The 8,920-nt window shown below is 52.4% G+C and overlaps 1 protein-coding gene across 1 annotated transcript; it reads right to left on the bottom strand.

The window, feature by feature from the left end:
* Positions 1 to 303: 303 nt before the first annotated feature.
* LGALS7B (lectin, galactoside-binding, soluble, 7B) lies at positions 304 to 2,845 on the bottom strand. The gene is made up of 4 exons (XM_011973334.1): positions 2,817 to 2,845; positions 2,349 to 2,437; positions 1,158 to 1,359; positions 304 to 475 (listed from the first exon to the last, which is right to left on the bottom strand). The coding sequence occupies exons 1-4, from the start codon at positions 2,820 to 2,822 to the stop codon at positions 362 to 364; spliced, it is 411 nt and encodes a 136-aa protein (XP_011828724.1). The 5' UTR covers positions 2,823 to 2,845; the 3' UTR covers positions 304 to 361.
* Between the last annotated feature and the right edge of the window lie 6,075 nt (positions 2,846 to 8,920).

Below are 8,920 nucleotides of genomic sequence, written 5' to 3'. Positions count from 1 at the left end.
CTTAGATGTGCAGTGGGGGCACCAGGACCTGTGATGAGCCTCTCCGCGTCCCGAACGCCAGCAGATCCGCCCGACCACATTTCGGCCTGGCTTGCTTTGCATAAATGATGCGTCAGGACATGCCCCAGACCCACTCCTTCCCAGATAGAGACTCTCATGCCTTCGCAGACAGAAAGTGTCCTAAGCACAGGCAGGCTCAGAACCCGCCTCCGCATCGGATTCGCTGTGAGGCCCCGAGCCAGTATCTTGGCCTCTCTGGGCCTCAGTTTGCTCATCTCAGTGAATGGGACACAGACACAGTCGCGCTGCGGGCTAACGCTTTATTTGCCACCCAAGGCCCCAGGCCCGCCTGGGCTTCTGCTCAGAAGATCTTCACGGAGTCCAGCTGCACGTCCCCGCCCACCTCCACCAGGCGCACGCGCGCCAGCGGCAGGCGGTGACGGAAGTGGTGGTACTGGGCGTCCCCAACCACGGCCTGCAGGGGAGGGTCGGTGGTGAGGATTCCGGAGGCCCATGCTGGGTGGCCCTGGGGAAATCACTCATCCCTTCTGGGCCTCAGTTTCCCCACTGGGAAAATGGGCCTATTGTTCATTCTAACTCTTGCGTGAGGATCAAACGAGTTGACTGGATGGCGCAGTAAAAAATGGCTTTTTTGGTCTTGGTAATGGATATTATTATATCCGCGACCATTACCCGCTATTAAAGCGCAGAGGAGGGAGGTGAATTCGCGTAAGGTCTGGGTGGCGAAGGATCTGCCGCCACCTCCACCCCCCAACCCTTTAGCTAGGATGACTTCCTGGGCGCTGTCTCCAACCCATTCCTTCCCAGGCCTCAAACCCCGGACCTCAGGAAGGAATGAACTGGGAGTAGGGTCTGGAATGGCGAGTCAGGGCCACGCCTTCCCACTAGGACGCCCACCCCTTGGACACTTGGCTGGTGCTCGCCTCCTCCTGACCCTGCTGTCTCTCTGACCCAAGTGGGAGTTGTTTAGGCGAGAGAGAGGGTCGAACGACACCCTTCTCTGCCTTGGCCACGCCTTCCCTACCCCCCTCACCCCGCCCCAACCTCCCTGCCTTCCACCAATAGCCTGGCTTTGCCCAACCCTCTGCTCCAGGGACCTAGGTCTTGGCGTCCACGCCCCTGTCTCAGAGACGCACCTTGAAGCCGTCGTCCGACGCGATGATGAGCACCTCGAAGGGCTGCCCGCGCTGGAAAGGAACGCCAGGCCCGCGCTCCTCGCGGCCCCAGGAGCCTTGCTCCTTGCTGTTGAAGACCACCTCTGACGTGTCCAGCCGGGGGTTGAAATGCAGGGCGGCATCGGAGTCCTGCTCCTCCCCGCACAGCAGGTTTACGTGGAACCTGGAAGTGGCGTTGGTGGCCGTCAGGGCTCAGAAACCACCCAGACCAAGAAATGTTGAAGGTTAGGAATACTGATGTCTACAATTCACTTTGAATGAATAAGTAAATGAAATGTTGGCTGGGTGCAGTGGCTCACCCTGTAATCCCAGCACTCTGGGAGGTGGAGAAGGGAGGATCACTTGGGCCCAGAAGTTAAAGACCAGCCTGGGCAACATAGCAAGACCCCATCTTACAAAAAAATGAACGAACAAACAAAAAATAAGCCACCCAGACCAAAGTCCTTCAAAAGGCTTATGGGATGGGACTCCCCATTCCCAGAGCACCCCCAAATTAGCAGGGACCTGAAGACAGGCACACACAGCAGAAGGACAGGTGGCTGACTAATGACCAGGGAGCTTAGATTCCCAAGGCAGCCAAAATGTCATGAGGCCCTTGGCAGAAACCTGCCCAGACCAAAGTCACTATGCTTAGGGCAGGGTGCCCTCATTTCCAAAGAGCCTGGGAGCTGCCCAGGAGGTCTGGGTGATGGCCAGGGCGCTCCTGATGCCCAGGGAACCCTCAGGTTCTACGGGACAAAGAAGAATACCAGGAAGCCCAGTATTTCCAGGGTGCCCCAGAATCCAGAAGGCCCAAAGTTCCTTAGCCAGGAAGTCAAAGGATGGCTTGGCAAAGACTCCCAGGGTCCAGGTGTCTACAGGACTTGGAGTATTCCCAGAGTTCCCTGGGACTCAGACATGGAAGTCATAGGACTATATCTAGGAACCCTGAGATTACCCAGGAACCTCAAATTCTTAGGGAAACTTAGGGACCCCAGCCACAAAGGCATGGGGCAAATAAGTGAATACATCAGATTTGAGGTCAGAAATGGCCCTGGACTCGTAGCCTGGTGGATACAGATGGCCTAGGGCCCCTATTTCTGGACTGCAAAAATTGGGGGTCAGCTGAGCCTAGAGACCTGTACCCTTTACCCCTAGGGCCTGGGGTCTCACCTGCCGGCGTTGGGAGGAACCAAGCCACGAATTCTCAGCACCGTGCCAGGGCGGATGCCCTCGGGCAGCGAGGACTTGTGGGGGACGTTCTGCAAGAGTGGAGTGCAGGGGCCACTGTGAGCCAGTGAGACTGAGGAGGGAGGCAGAAGGTGGGTCACCCCTCAGAGGAGTCGACCAGGACTGAGACTGGCAGAAATCAGTGGAAGAGAAAAGGGTGGCAGAGAGGCAGGAAAGAGACCAGAGACAGAGAAACAGATGGGGAGAGCGACAAAGAAAAACAGAAAAATCCTCAAAGAGGGACCCAGAGGAAGCCACAAAGAGGTAGAGGGGACAATCAGGAAGGGCGGTCACCCAGAGGCCACAGCCCAGGCCCATCCATGGCGCACCCACTGCCCACTTGCTCCTTTGAAAGAGGAGCCCCCAGCCCCCTCCCTACTCGGCCCCGCCCTGGGCCCCTGGAGCACTCACGGACATGGCTGGGACAGGGTCAGGCAGCCGTGGTGCTGGGGACTGCTGGGGACCTTAAATAAAAGCAGGGCGGGGCCAGCCCTGATGACTCACCCCACCCCTTCCCACCCACCACCCACACCTGGCACAGACCCTGGCCCTGGGGCAAGCCTGGCAAAGCGGGAGTGGCACCTCTTCTTGGGGGCCCTGATCCCCTCCATCAACCAGGGCCTGGGTGCACTGCCCCTCCTAGGAGCTGATAATAAGAGGGACCGTTTAACAATAATAAACACACAGCAGAGAAGGCTCCTCGTGCCACCGCCCCTCCAGCCCTGCCTTCCCACTGCCTGGCGCACGGAGAGCCTCTATTTCATTTCATGTAATTATTTGTTCTTTTCAGACCTGTCTGAAAGAAGTAATTTCTCTTATTTTATACACAGACATATTAGGTCCTGGGAGGCCAATCTAGGTGGGAACTCCAGATCCTTCTCTCCAGCTAAGAACCTCCTGCCTGGACTGAGGATGTCGGCGCTGAAATCTAAGCTTCTCCCTCTGCAATGGAACAGCAGCCACAGTAGGAGTGATAGTGACAGACGGGCAAGCTTCACGGGTTCACAGGGGGCCTGCCTGATCCCCTCAGTGCTGCACCCCTGGGTCCTGGAGTGTGCCCAGTTCATGGAAGTCCTCAGTCAGGAAAGGCGAAAGGAGGGGATCCACTAGGACTATGCCTGTCATTTCCTAGGCCCCTGGGCTGCCCAGGATATGCAGGAAATCACTGATTGGGACCCCACCATTCCAATAGGAGGAACGTGAGTCACTCCCATTGTACAGAGGAGGAGGCTGAGGCTGGGGTGGGAAGTGATTTGCCAAAGGCATGAGCCATGCAGGACCCGCTGCCTTGACCTCTGGCTCTCCTCACCTCTGCTTGTGCCTCTCCTGTGGGTTCTGTCTCTGGGGCTGTCTCACTCTGTCCATCTCTGCCTCTAACTCTGTCTACTGTGTATTCCTGTCCCACTCTCTCCTTCCAGTCTCTCTTGTTCCTCCTTCCAGGACTGCTACCATCATGCCACCAAGTTTGCAGGTCAGGATGAGGCGGGTTTTGGGGTGGTGGGTGGCCTAGCACCCCATCACCATCTCGATCAAAAGCAGAGCAAGGTGGGGACCCTCTCGCCAGCCCCGAAACAGCCCCCTTGGGTCTAAGACTCTAGAAGAGAACTAAGGTTTGGGAATTGGCTTGGGGGAGGGGCGGGTAGGGCTGAAAGATGCTTCTGAAAGACAGGGATAGTGTGGGAGCTGAGCAGAAACCACTCCTAGCAGCCCAGCAGCCCTCCTGGACATTTTCCACTCCCCACTCTGGCTCCTGCCCCACCCAGCAGGCTGCTGAGAGGGCTGCGCAGAGGCAGGCTGGCAGTGGAAAGTTTGGGTGGAGACACCAGACCCGGAACCATCCTCCACCCTCTACGTCCCAGCCCCCCAGCCTCTCGCCCCTCCCCACACACTCCAAGGCACCAAGCTGGAGGACCAGTTCTCTGGCACATGAGCTCAGAGAGGGAGGCTGGCAGCTGCATTTTGGTGGGGGCTGCAAGCACCCCCATTTTTCAGAGGACAAAACTGAGGCTTAGACAGGGGCCACCTCTCAGCCAAGGAAGCGGCCAGGCCCTCAGCTTCAGAGGGGTCTTTGTGCCAAGGACATGTCATGGGCACGAAGAGAGAGGACAGTGGGGTGTCCGCTGATCACACCACCAGCCCAACTCAGTTAGTTCCCGAGAACGTTCCCCTGAATGGTGGATTTCGTCATTCTAACATTACTGACCATTCTAAAGAAGACACTCACGACTGGGCAACACAGCAAGACCTCATCACCACAAAAAATAAAAATAAAAGTAAAATAAAATAGCCCAGTGGGTTGGTGCACATCTGCCTGTAATTCCAGCTCCTTGGGAGACTGAGGCAGGAGAATCGCTTGAGCCCAGGAGGTCAGAGGCTGCAGGGAGCTATGGTCATACCACGGCTCTCCAGCCTGGGCAACAGAGTGAGACCTTAGTCCACAAAAATAAAAGACACTCCTTACGTCACTTGATGCATCATTCTGTACCTCGCTATTGTTTCCCAAGAACATCTTTTTATTTATCTCTTCACTGTGGCTGGATATGACTTCACACCCAACCAACCTGCAAGCCCCAACTTGTCTTAAGTGATTGGCCAAATGATTGTAGTCAATCTGTTATCAGTCTAAAAGGCTGGCTCCTTTCCTGTAACTGAGATATGCATCCTTGATGGGCTCTTATTCATTAGTGTTGGTTATCTTTCTCATCAGTTGTGAAACAATATTTTCTTTTTTTCTTTCTTTTTTTTTTCTTTTTGAGATAGAGTCACCCAGGCTGGAGTGCAGTGGCGCAATCTCGGCTTGCTGCAAACTCCACCTCCCGGGTTCAAGCAATTCTCCTGCCTCAGCCTCCCGAGTAGCTGGGATTACAGGCACCCACCACCACGCCTGGCTAATTATTGTATTTTTAGTAGAGACGGGGTTTCAGCATGTTGGTCAAGCTGGTCTCGAACTCCTGACCTCATGATCCGCCCTCCTCAGCCTCCCAAAGTGCTGGGAGTACAGGTGTGAGCCACTGCTCCTGGCCTGAAGTAGTGTTTTCATGAGCCTTTTTTCTTTTTTTCTTTTTTTTTGAGACAGAGTCTCACTCTGTTGCCCAGGTGGGAGTGCAGTGGTTCGATCTTGGCTCACTGCAACCTCCACCTTCCAGGTTCAAGTGATTCTCCTGCCTCAGCCTCCCGAGTAGCTGGGATTACAGGTGCCTGCCTACCATGCCCGGCTACTTTTTGTATTTTTAGTAGAGATGGGGTTTCACCATGTTGACCAGACTGGCCTTGAACTCCTGACCTCAGGTGATCCAACTGCCTCAGCCTCCCAAAGTGCTGGGATTATATGTGTAAGCCACCGCACCTGGCCGCCTTTTTTCAATTTTAAATAGTTAATGTAGGCCGGGTGTGGTGGTGCACACCTGTAGTTCCAGCTACTCGAGAGGCTGAGGCAGGAGAATCGCTTGAACCCAGGAGGCAGAAATTGCAGTGAGCCAAGATAGCACCATTGCACTCTAGCCTGGGCAACAAGAACAAGACTCTGTCTCAAAAAATATATACAATAATAATAAAAAATGTATGTATTTCTCAGTAGCCTTTCTATGAAGGTATCCTTCCCATAAAATAAAAGATGCAGATACTATAGTTCACTGATTTTGAGAACTGTGGAGACCTATCTAACCACCTCCTCAATTAAGTTTCCTGGTGTCCAGGAAATAGTGGCCTCTTTTCTTGTTCCAGGAAGCCACCGGCCAGTGTCACTCGTGACCATTTTTTTGTTTTGTTTTTTGAGATGGGGATCTCACTCTGTCACCCAGGCTGGAGTGCAGTGGTGCAGTCTCTGCTCACTGCAGCCTCAACCTTCTAAGCTTAAGCCTCCTGGGCTCAAGCAATCCTCCCACCTCAGCCTCCCGAGTAGCTGGGGCTACAGACACACGCCACCAAGCCTGGTTAATTGTGTGTTTTTTGCAGAGAGAGGGTTTTACCATGTTGCCTAGGCTGGTCTTGAACTCCTGGAGTCAAGCGATCTGCCTGCCTTAGCCTTCCAAACTGCTGGGATTACAGGCATGAGCCACTGGGCCTGACCACTCCTGAGCGTTGACTGGCCACCAAAGTTCATTTGTCTCAAATAAAGAAGAGGGAGTAGACTGATTTTTCTGATTTTATGCCTCTTTTAGGAAATAATTTAGATGAAAAGTAGCTAATTGCACACTAGGTGGTTGTAGAGATTAAAAATTCAGCCGGACGCGGTGGCTCAAGCCTGTAATCCCAGCACTTTGGGAGGCCGAGACAGGCGGATCACGAGGTCAGGAGATCGAGACCAGCCTGGCTAACATGGTGACACCCCGTCTCTACTAAAAAAATACAAAAAACTAGCCGGGCGCGGTGGCGGGCGCCTGTAGTCCCAGCTACTCGGGAGGCTGAGGCAGGAGAATGGTGTAAACCCAGGAGGTGGAGCTTGCAGTGAGCTGAGATCTGGCCACTGCACTCCAGCCTACGCAACACAGCGAGACTCCGTCTCAAAAAAAATAAAACAAAATAAAAATTCAGGCTCCATGAATGTCATTTTGTTGGTGACATTTTGGTTATTTTTTGTACACAGTGAAGGTAATTCAGGGACTGCTTTTTGTAAATCAACATTCCGATGATGAAAATGACACTTAGAATTCTCACTTTAGCTGAGCGCAGTGGCTCACACCTGTAATCCCAGCACTTTGGGAGGCTGAGGTGGGCGGATTACCTGAGGTCAGGAGTTCGAAAACAGTTTGGCCAACATGGTGAAACCCCGTCTCTACTAAAAATAGAAAAAATTAGCCGGGCATGGTGGCAGGCACCTGTAATCCCAGCTAGTCAGGAGGCTGAGGCAGAAGAATTGCTTGAACCTAGGAGGCGGAGGTTGCAGTGAGCCAAGATTGCGCCATTGCATTCCAGCCTGGGGGACAAGAGTGAGACTTCCTCTCAAAAAAAAAAGAAAGAAATCTCACTTTGTTCTTGGCCAGGTGCAGTGGCTCATACCTGTAATCCCAGCACTTTGGGAGGCCAAGACGGTGGATCACCTGAGGTCAGGAATTTGAGACCAGCCTGGCCAACATAGTGAAACCCTGTCTCTACTAAAAATACTAAAAAAAAAAAAAGAAAAAAAAATTAGCTGGGTGTGGTGGCACACACCTGTGATCCCAGCTACTTGGGAGGCTGAAGCAGGAGAATCACTTGAACCCAGGAGACAGAGGTTGCGGTGAGCCGAGATCACACCACTGCCCTTCAGCCTGGGCGACAGAGCAAGACTCCACCAAAAAACAAACAAAACAAAAACAAAAACAAAAAACAACAGAAACTCACTTCATTCTTAAGCTTTTATGCCCATTGGAAATCCTACAACTCTATTTTTATAAATATAGTAAATATTAATAGAAGAATCCAATTGCTGCTAAGAAAACGTCTATTCTCTAGTGTTCAGTTCCATTTATAAACTTCGTTAATTAAACTCTCTTAAATATTTTAAACTGAATGCTTAATTTTAGAGGTTATTCATTTTTCAGTGTTTCAATTGCTCTATAAACTCGTCCAAGTAATTCTTGTAAGTTTCCTCGTGATTCCTGTACATTTCAATGCTTAAACAGTAAAATACATGCATAGCTTTTTCTTCTTCCTTCCTTTCCTTCCTTTGCTGAGCAATTGGGCCCTAAAGCCATTATGTGGGGCTGAACAAGGTCCTGGCGGCCCTGAATGGGCTGATTAGGGCGGGATGTCCTTGGGGGAGGTGTTTGGGGGTCAGGGCTGAGCAGGATGAAGAGCGCTCAGCAGAGGCTGCCCGTAAGTGCCCAGTGAGGGCCAGCAGGACACGTGAGAGGGAGCCTGAGCTCCCGGCATGGGACGAGGACACTACGTGGGGTGGGTGCTGACCGAGGGGCATTGGAGCCGGCCTGTGGGGGAGGTGCCGTGTGGGAGTCAGAGATGAGTACTGGGACTGCTTTCTTTTTCCAGGAGGGAGTTACAGATACAGAAAGGGAGAGGCAGGCACCAGCCTCGTGGAGCTGGACTGGAAGTGGAGGCATTAGCATGAGCTAATGGTTTGAGGATTGGGTTATTTGGTGGGGCAGGTTTGTACTATTTTTATTTTTATTTAATTTAACATGTTTGTTTGTTTGTTTATTTAGAGTCCAGGCTGGAGTGCAGTGGTGTGATCTCCGCTCACTGCAACCTCCGCCTCCCGGGTTCAGGCCTCCCGGGTTCAAGCGATTCTCCTGCCTCAGCCTCCCCAGTAGCTGGGATTACAGGCACCTGCCACTACACCTGGCTAATTTTTGTATTTTTAGTAAAGACAGGGTTTCACCATGTTGGCCAGGCTGGTCTCAAAGTGATCCATCGCCTCGGCCTGCCAAAGTGCTGGAATTACAGTTGTGAGCCACTGCGCTGGCCTGGACTCTTTTTAAATATGATAAAAATATACATAACATAAAATATACCACTTTCACCATTTTTTAAATTTGGAAACAGGGTCTTACTCTGTTGCCCAGTGCAGTGGCGTGATC

Source organism: Mandrillus leucophaeus, unplaced genomic scaffold (genome assembly GCF_000951045.1).
Source record: "Mandrillus leucophaeus isolate KB7577 unplaced genomic scaffold, Mleu.le_1.0 Scaffold137, whole genome shotgun sequence".
Classification (NCBI taxonomy): Eukaryota; Metazoa; Chordata; class Mammalia; order Primates; family Cercopithecidae; genus Mandrillus; species Mandrillus leucophaeus.
The sequence above is the reverse complement of the archived record's forward strand: the minus strand, read 5'-3'. Positions and strand labels throughout refer to the sequence as shown.